The 10,108-nt window shown below is 38.9% G+C and overlaps 1 protein-coding gene across 3 annotated transcripts in view; it reads right to left on the bottom strand.

Moving 5' to 3' along the window:
* Positions 1-2,634: 2,634 nt before the first annotated feature.
* The window catches only part of NAIP (NLR family, apoptosis inhibitory protein), a 47,655-nt gene continuing 40,181 nt past the window's right edge, over positions 2,635-10,108 (bottom strand). For all 3 annotated transcript variants that reach the window (XM_005857997.2, XM_014549458.1, XM_014549465.1), the window contains 4 exons: positions 8,594-8,746; positions 8,178-8,264; positions 5,105-5,269; positions 2,635-3,538 (listed from right to left, as the gene is read on the bottom strand). In XM_005857997.2, coding sequence (XP_005858059.2) covers positions 3,174-3,538; positions 5,105-5,269; positions 8,178-8,264; positions 8,594-8,746 — 770 coding nt within the window. In that variant the 3' untranslated portion in view covers positions 2,635-3,173. The remainder of the gene's footprint in view (positions 3,539-5,104; positions 5,270-8,177; positions 8,265-8,593; positions 8,747-10,108) is intronic.

Below are 10,108 nucleotides of genomic sequence, written 5' to 3'. Positions count from 1 at the left end.
GTCCGTTTAGCTGCAGAAGATGTTAATATATAAATGCTATTTCTTTCTGAGGTTTTGCATGGGAAAACCAAATATGCCCAGCATAACAGTACATATTTTTTTGAATAAGTGGATATTCATTGTGTGTTACGTAAACTTTGCAAAATGGGTTGTTCTATGGCTTAAGCTTTCTAGTACAGGTTAAGTGGCTTTTTACCATTTTTCATCACAATCAGCCAATATTTTATATATTTAGCATATTTTAATTGCCCAAATATGTGCCAGGTTGAATTGAGTTATGAAGGCAGCTTACTTGCCTTCTAAGATATTTTTGGATATTATCTCCCTTAATACTTAATACAGTTGGAGAGTGGTCAGAGGTTCAGGAAAGTCATTTATTTCAGCAAATCTTATTTATTTTTTGGAGTTTTTTTTTCTTTTAAAAAATATATATTTTTAATGTATTTTTATTGATTTCAGAGAGGAAGGGAGAGGGAGAGAGAGATAGAAACATCAGTGATGAGAAAGAATCATTCATCGGCTGCCTCCTGCACGCCCCACACTGGGGATCGAGTCGTCCAACCTGGGCATATGCCCTGGCTGGGAATTGAATCGTGACCTCCTGGTTCATAGGTCAACACTCAACTACTGAGCGACGCTGGTCAGGCTATTTTTATTCTTTAATATATTTTTGATTTCAGAGAGAAAGGAAGAGAGAGAAACATCACTGATGAGAGAGAATCATTGATTGGCTAAATCTTATTTAACTTTGTGTGCTAGGCACTATTCGAGTTTCTTAGGAGACAGCAATGAACAAGACATAACAATTACTGCTTATAGTGGTGGGAACTTTATAAGGTGGCAGATAGTGATACATGCTGTAGAGAAAAGTGAAGTAGGGAAAGGGGTTAGGCAGAGTGAGATTGGAAGTGGGATGCCTTTCTAAAAAGAAAGGTCAGGAAACTTTATTGAGGTAACATTTGAGTAGAGTTCTGAAGGTAATGAGAGCCACTCGCATAAATGAGGGAGAACCTCCCAGGCAAAGGAAATGACAAGTGCAAAGGCCCTAAGACCAGCATGTTTTGCATGTTCAGGAAGCAGCAAAGAAACCAGTGCAGCTGAGTGGAATTGAGCAAGGAGGAGAGATTAAAGAGACAGAGGTAAGACGGGTAGTGAGGGGTCAGGTCATTTGTAGGCCATTGTAAGATCTTCAGCATTTACTTTGAGCTGGGAATCCATTGGAGGATTTTGAATCAAAGATGTTGCATGATTGCATTTCTATGAAGAGCCTTCTGACTGCTATGTTGAAAATAGATCATAAGTTTCAAGGGAAGAAGCAGGCCAATCTGTTAGGACCAATGGGTAGTAGTGGTTGGTTGGAGCTGAGTACATTTTGCAAATGGAGCTCAGGATTTGCCAATAGATGCACAGGTGGAGTATGAAAGGTTTTGACCTAGGCAAGTGGAATTTAATGAGATGGAGAAGTCTGAATAAAGAGTACTTTGGTGGAAAGGAAGGATAGAAGTTGGGTTTGGGCATATGAAGTTTGAGATGCTCTTAATGGGAGTTGGATATGAGTAGAGTTCAGAGGAGAGATCTGGACTAGAGATGAAAATTTAGAAGTTAGCCTAGATATTGAATTTAAAGCCGTTCAACAGGATGAGATAGCCAAAGGAAGTGCGTTTAATAGAGATGTCAGAGGAAAACTCGGGTACTCCAATGTTTAGAGATCAGATATGAGGAGAAGCAGTAAAGGAAACAGAGCTCTCAGTGAATTAGGAGGGAAGTCTTGGAAATCAAATGAAGAAAATGTTTTGAGGAGGGAGTGATGGACCACATCAAAGCTACTGATGGGTCAAATGCTCATAACAAAAGTAGGATGAGACTGAAGTATTCATTGAATTCAGCAATGTAGAGGTCATCAGTGACCCTCATAAGAGCTGTTTTGGTGGCCTAGAGAAGGTAAAATTCTGGTGGGAGGAAATGTAAGAAAGAAAACAGTATACATAAACAACTGAAAGCAGTGTATATAAACAACTTTTTAAAAGAATTTTGTGTTTTTGAATTATTTGTTAATTTGCATATAAGTAAAAATAATATAGCTTTGTTTTAGAAAGTTATTTTTGTAATCTTGTTTCAGTTGTGAATATGTATATAAATGTGCAAATTTTTCAATATAGAATTTATTCCTGATTTTTAAAAAAGTTTGAAAAAATATGGAGTTAAAATAACGTGCAAGGAACGTTTAGAAAAGACGCTGAGGATATTAGGCATGTTACTCATGTGGGCACAGTGGAAGGATTTTAGGAAGTTGGAGAGGTTGGGATATGTGAGAAAGGAAGAAGTTTAGAAACATAAAAGTGAGTGTCAGGGCATTTGAATCAAAAGCCTCTGGATTAGAGCATTTTCCCCTAAATCCTATTTCTTCTTCACATTGGCAGTGGATAAAGGGAAGGTACAAGTAAACTTGACTACACCAAAGTTAAATATACAGAACAGATCCTACAAGGATTAGGGCAGGGGTCCTCAAACTTTTTAAACAGGGGGCCAGTTCACTGTCCCTCAGACCGTTGGAGGGCCGGACTATAGTTTAAAAAAAAAAAAAATGAACAAATTCCTATGCACACTGCACATATCTTATTTTGAAGTAAAAAAACAAAACGGGAACAAATACAATATTTGTATTTGCATGTGGCCCGCGGGCTGTAGTTTGAGGTCCCCTGGATTAGGGAATATCTCTTGGCCCACAAAAGACTCATCTGTACCCTGTTAAAGTGAACTCTTGTTTCACCTCTGTGTGAAACTGATTTAGTCCTTAAGTTAGTCATTTCATATATAACATGAGTTCTTCCACACTGACTTTTAGCTAGATCAGTGTTCCTCCACCCTCTCCTTCTAGCTTTGTTTCTCTTTACCACAGTTAGCCTGAATACCTGATGCTAATGCTGGACTATGGAGGGTTAGATGTATAAACTTTAGTTGGGAAGATCATTGAGAGACTTCAAAGATACTGGTAATAATGTTTCTTAAGCTCAATGGTGGGCATGCAGGGTGTTATTTTTTTTTTTTACATGCCTTACATGTTTTATAACTATTATTTTGCCTGCAATATTTAATAAAATGTTTTTGGATAATTAGGTTTTTAGAATTGTTGACAAAATTTTTCTTGATTCAGCATTTTTTAGCTAAATCTTCTATTTCTGGATGATAGGAGAGAATGGCAATCTCCATTTCCAGTGAATATTGAAGAGTTTAGATTGAGGGTGTTTTTCTTTTGTCGAAGTAAGCAGTGTGATGTCTTCTGCATCCAGGAGCCAGCTTAACATGTTGATTGTGGTGAGACTTGGCAGCCTTAACATACATTGACTCAAAGACTTCACTGTGGTGGCCTGAACTCTGATACATTCAGTGTAATGCCTGGAAATTGTCAACTCTTGCAAGTTTGGCAAGTTGTCCAGTACTTGAAAGAAATTTCTATATCCTTCCTCTGTAATCTTGTGATTCAGTGAAAGGTCTAAGTTCTCAAGTTTCTGGAAACCTCCACTGATTGCTACTTTGGCTGTAAAAGCAAAATATTTATGAAATGGGAATCATAAGACTTTTGTTTCAGTAATGATAGACTAGATTATTTGAACCAACCTCCTCTCTCATCACCACTGGAAATAGAAAATGCCAATAAATAAATACATACACACATACATACATATATTTACGCACACACATATACATATAAATCAGGGGTGAGGAACCTTTTTCACCAAGGGCTATTTGGATATTTATAACATCATTCATGACGATATACAATTATCAACTTAAAAATTATCCTGCTGCCCTAACCGGTTTGGCTCAGTGGATAGAGCCGTCAGCCTGTGGACTCAAGGGTCCCAGGTTCGATTCTGGTCAAGGGCATGTACCTTAGTTGCGGGCACATACCCAGTAGGGAGTGTGCAGGAGGCAGCTGATCGATGTTTCTCTCTTATCGATGTTTCTAACTCTCTGTCCCTCTCCCTCTCTGTAAAAAATCAATCAAATATATTAAAAAATAAAAATAAAAATTATCCTGCTGTATTTGTTCAAACATTTAATTAACTCTCCCCTAATGCCTTGGAAGGGCCAGACCAAATGATTTCATGGGCCTTATACAGCCCGCAGGCCAGACATTCCCCATCCCTCCTCTAAAATCAATAAAAACATAAAAAATTTGCCCTAGCAGGTTTGGCTTAGTGGATAGAGCGTCCGCCAGCGAACTGAAAGGTCCCAGGTTTGATTCCGGTCAAGGGCACATGCCCGGGTTGTGGGCTCGATCCCAAGTGGGGGACTTGCGGGAGGCAGCCGATCCATGATTCTCTCTTATCATGGATGTTTCTATCTCTCTCTCCCTCTTCCTTCCTCTCTGAAATCAATAAAAATATATTTTTTTAAAAAAACAAACACAAATGTATTTAAAAAACATTTTTTTTAAAGAACACAGACTTGAGAGCTTGTATAGTCTCAAATGGGAGGACATCTTTTACTTCCAAATCTGACCAGGACATTAGAGGGAACAAACGATAAGACAGAGATAATGAAGTGGGTTGAACATTTTTAGAGAGAGAAAAATCTGTATAGACATTTTTTTAAGAATTTTTTTATTGATTTCAGAGAGGAAGGGGAGATAGAAACATCAATGATGAGAGATAATCATTGATTGGCCATCTCCTGCATGCCACTAGAGATTGTGCCTGCAACCAGGGCATGTGCCTTGACCAGGAATCGAACCGTGATCTGGTTCATAGGTTGACGCTCAAACCATTAAGCAACGCCGGCCGGGCAATCGTATAGACATTTTGTAGCAGAAAACTTGAGTAATATCACTGGCTTCATGCAAGCTGAAACGTTTTTTAAATCCTTATCTGAGGACATGTTTATTGATTTGAGAGAGGAAGAGAGAAAGAGGGAGGGAAAGAGAGAGAAAAAGATGGGCTGCCTCCCATACTCGCCCTGATTGAGGATTGAAGCTGCAACATAGATATGCACCTTGACTGGAAACTGAACCCACAGTCTTTTTGGTGTACAGGACAATGCTCCAACCAACTGAGCCACCCATCCAGGGCAAGGTGAAACATTTTATCTGAGGGTAACTCACCAATTTCCATTACACTGTCATCATTTAAAGTCTTGAAAAATGAGAGAACTCGGAGACATCGAAGATGCTGACACTGCTGGATGATCAGTTTGGCCACCTGATGAATCCCATCCCCATTAGGAAGGATCAATTCTTCCAGATTGCTAAGAGAACCTAAAGTGTGGGCTATCAGAAGACAAAAAAAAAAAAAAAGGTTTTTCATACTGTGTTCTCAAACAGTGGTCTCTAGCCTCAAAATCATGCACAGTCCAAGAGGCCCCATGTAGCATAGAGACTGTTCCTCTTCCTCTCCAAGGACAAGAGAAAGGGGTCAGCCTACACCTTGATCTTTTTTTTTTAATATATTTTTTTATTGATTTCAGATAAGGGAGAGGGAGAGAGAGATAGAAACATCAATGAGAGGGAATTATTGATCCGCTGCCTCCTACATGACCCCTACTGGGGATCGAGCCCGCAACCCGAGCATGTGCCCTTGACCAGAATCGACCTAGGACCCTTCAATCCACAAGCCGATGCTCTATCCACTGAGCCAAACCAGCTAGGGCCACCTTGATCTTCATTACGACTTCCAGACAACCATTTTTTCACCCTCCCCAGTCTTTCCTGCACTGAAGTGCAGAATACCTATCACATACCCATTTCCTCTTTTAGATTGAAGCTACTTCTGGCATCCTGGATACTCTCCTAGCTCCTGACAGCCTTCTGCCCCCTTTCTTTCAGTCTCACCTCCTGCTATTATCTCAGTGACTTCTCCCTCTGCCTCCCAGCACTAAAGCCTCACAATCCACTACTCTATCTTTCCTTTTCCTTTTCACTTTGATTCCATCCTTAACATGGTACATTATAGATTACTTGATCCCTAAAAAGTTCTCTACTTCTGAGGCGTCACACCTGGAGATGTTTTGAACACTTTCTACCTTAAAACAATGTCCCAGGCCCTGATCAGATGGCTCAGTTGGTTGGAGTGTTGTCCTCGTACACTGAAAGGTTGGGAATTTGGTTCCCAGTCAGGGCCCATACCTGGGTTGCAGGTTTGATCCCCGGTTGGGGTGTGTACAGGAGGCAACCAATCAATGTTTCTCACATTGATGTTTCTCTTCCTCTCTCTAAAATCAGCGAAAAGCATATCCTCAGGTGAGGATTAAAAAAAAAAAAATGTTCCAGCCTTTTGCTTTCACTGTCCCAGTTCTTAAATAAGCCATTTCTACAATAACTTGTGTTCCTTTTTGGGAAGCCAATATTCAGAAATCAAGATCTGGGCATCTGTTGTGCTCATTGCTATTAAGGTATTTTCTAGTGTCTCAGTTGACTGAGCTTAGAAATATAAATGTGTGTTTGTGTATAGAAATATATAGATAAATGGGTATCTGTATCTGTGTATACGTTGATCTATTTATGTGAATAGGTTAAAACTATGAGTTCAGCCCACCGGTGCGGCTCTGTGGTTGAGTGTGGGGCAACCTCAAGTATGAACCAAGAGGTCACCGGTTCAATTCCAAATTAGGGCACATGCTCGAGTTGCAGGCTCAATCTTCAGTGTGGGGCATGCAGGAGACAGATGATCAATGATTCTCATCGATGTTTCTAGCTTTCCCTCTCGCTTCCTCTCTCTCTAAAATCAATAAAAACGCTTTTTAAAAAAACACCATGGGTTCACACCAATATCTCCAATTCTAATTTAATACCTCAGGGTTCTTTCTAACCTACCCTTTCAATATTTATAAATTCCTTCTCTAACAGTGAGGAAACTTGGCTCTCGTTATACTGAGCGTATTTGTTTAATCAACCTGTTGTATACACCAGGCACTTCCTTGACCCCTGATCCTGCCTCTGCCCCATTCAGCCCTCCTGCTCTTCCCCTACCCACACGGCTGCCTCCAAAGGAAGAAAAGAGGAGGAGGAGATCCAAGTGATCCTTAAGCATGCTAAAGTTTAAAAGGAACGAACTGTTCACTCCATATCTCCACTGACTCACCTTATGTTTTCCTGAGTTAAAAAGACATAATCCCCAAATACAGCCGCTTATGCTAAGTCCCATGTCACCAAACCAAGACTTCGGCTTTCAGCTCTCCCAGAAATAGCATCTTAAACCAGGTGATCAGGAATCATCTGAGCAGCACTAGTTAGGTTACCAGCCTTTAGAACTCTGCCATCCCCTAAAGCAGTGGTTCTCAACCTGTGGGTCGCGACCCCCTTGGGGGTCGAACGACCCTTTCACAGGGGTCGCCTAAGACCATCGGAAAACACATATATAATTACATATTGTTTTTGTGATTAATCACTATGCTTTAATTATGTTCAATTTGTAACAAAATACATCCTGCATATCAGATATTTACATTACGATTCATAACAGTAGCAAAATTACAGTTATGAAGTAGCAACAAAAATAATTTTATGGTTGGGGGTCACCACAACATGAGGAACTGTATTAAAGGGTCGAGGCATTAGGAAGATTGAGAACCACTGCCCTAAAGGAAATTATCCTTGCAATCACCAACCAACATTTTTACCTGGTATAACTTCCTCGTTCCTGCTCCCTTCTGCCTATAAAAGTCATCTGTGTAGCTCCTCAGAGCTCCTTTCTGTCTGCTAAACAGGATATTCCCCAATTCAAATCCATTTTTACTTAAATAAACTTAAAATTGTTAATATGCCTCAGTTTGTTTTTTCCCGATCAGCATACATTATTTTTGTAATCATAAAAAAATGAAAAAGTAATTAAGCTCATTTTATAGCTAGTCATTTTGTTAAATCTGGGTTTTCACATATTGAGTTTTCTTAACCTTAAAATATAGTTTTATCTATATCCCAGAAACTTAAAACAACAGACTTAACATGTTTGGAACGGGTACCTGCCAATGAAATTGCATAGTGGTGTAATGACCCATAAGGCACTCTGAGAATAATCAAGGCATGTGAGGGTAAAAGTTGAGCAGCCCTGTCCCTTCCTCCTAATTAGCCAGGGTAGTTAATACATACTATGATTTGTTGTAGCTAATGCAAAATAGATGGAAGGATTTTGGAGGAAGAGAATAAAGAATAAGTAAAAGGCACTGTTTTGTATACATACCAAATTTTTCAGATGTTTCCTTATCGGGAAATTCTTGGAATTTAAGATCTAATATCTTCAGAGAAATAAAATTTGTCAGAATGGTGACTATAAAAGGGAAAATAAAAATCTAGTTATGTCAGTTACAACTCATATACCAAAAAGTAATGTGATTAAAGAATACTTTTAAAGTGATAGAAAATAATACAGTAATTCAGATAGAATTAATTAGTATGACTAAATAGGTAAGTCTTTGTGCAGGAAATAATTCTGATAACTAGAAATATTTAAACTTTTAGAAACAAATACAACTTATTTGATAACTCATTTAAGATCATATATCTATTACAATAGTTCTTCGGCATCAATTGCATATTTAAAATTTGGCTATTTTTAAAAACTGCCTTAAACCAAAATTTTAAAATTGTAACTCTTACCAAATGGGATGGGTTTAAAAAATGCTCCAGAAAACTTAATTTCTTTGAGTTTCTTGCAGGAAGCGAGTACAGTCAAGAGAGACTCAAAATCCGAAAAGAAATTACATTGCAGATGGAAAACATTAAGGTTTGGAGAATTCTCAATTAATTTAACTGTAAAATATCAAGGATTTAAGAAATTAGGGAAGACTGCAAATTTCTATCAGGATTAGTCACATAATTTGTTATTATGGTTCAACAATATTGAATTAAAACAAAGCACCACGATGTAATGATCCATGAATCAAGCCACTCTGGCTGAGGTTCAGGTTCTGCAATTAACTAGTGAGCTATGTGAACTTGAACTGAGCCTTTCTGGGGATCAGCTTTCTGTAAAAGAAGGGCATTGGCTCAATAAAGTCACTTTCAGCTTTATTTCTTTTCTCTTATTTTCACCTTCAGCTTTAATATCTTTTTTTAAAAAATATATTTTATTGAATTTTTACAGAGAGGAAGGGAGAGGGATAGAGAACCAGAAACATCGATGAGAGAGGAACATCAATCAGCTGCCTCCTGCACGCCCCCCACTGGGGATGTGCCCGCAACCCAGGTACATGCCCTTGACCGGAATCGAACCTGGGACCCTTGAGTCCGCAGACCGACGCTCTATCCACTGAGCCAAACCGGTTCTGGCATAGCTTTAATATCTTAATGCTTCTGAGTGTGCACATGACATTTACACAATAGGAATACTATACAAAGAAACAAAAGCGATGACAACTCTGAAACAAAAATCTAAATTTGATGCGTAAATTGCTAACAGATTTAAGAAAATAACTTCTTCCTGCTTCAGCTCAGTGAATGCCACTCTGCATGTCAGTTCCATAGAGATTTACATTTCCTCAATCTTTAGTGTTCCGTCTTTACTGAACTAAGGAATTGATGATGCCTAAGTCATTTTGCTAAATGATGTATTTAAGAAAGGTGGTTGCACATGTTGTCCATTAACCATGAGCATAGGCTGGTGAGAAAAACAGGGAAATGTTTCCAATTGCTACCAATCAGCATACTTCCTTCCACCTAATTTGGCAGGTATCTGTAACTTTAAAATAAAATAAAAGAACTCTACAAATTATTTTGAAGAGACAGTATACCAGTGGTTAAAGTTCAGGTATTTAAGAAAGGTGGTTGCACATGTTGTCCATTAACCATGAGCATAGGCTGGTGAGAAAAACAGGGAAATGTTTCCAATTGCTACCAATCAGCATACTTCCTTCCACCTAATTTGGCAGGTATCTGTAACTTTAAAATAAAATAAAAGAACTCTACAAATTATTTTGAAGAGACAGTATACCAGTGGTTAAAGTTCAGCCTTGCCCTAACCGGTTTGGCTTGGTGGATAGAGCATCAGCCTGTGGACTCAGGGGTCCCAGGTTCGATTCCGGTCAAGGGCATGTACCTGGGTTGCGGGCACATCCCCAGTGGGAGATGTGCAGGAGGCAGCTGATCGATGTTTCTCTCTCATCGATGTTTCTA

This window comes from Myotis brandtii, unplaced genomic scaffold (genome assembly GCF_000412655.1).
Source record: "Myotis brandtii unplaced genomic scaffold, ASM41265v1 scaffold115, whole genome shotgun sequence".
Lineage (NCBI taxonomy): Eukaryota > Metazoa > Chordata > Mammalia > Chiroptera > Vespertilionidae > Myotis > Myotis brandtii.
Note: the sequence above shows the minus strand (reverse complement) of the source record. Positions and strands in the feature narration are given on the sequence as shown.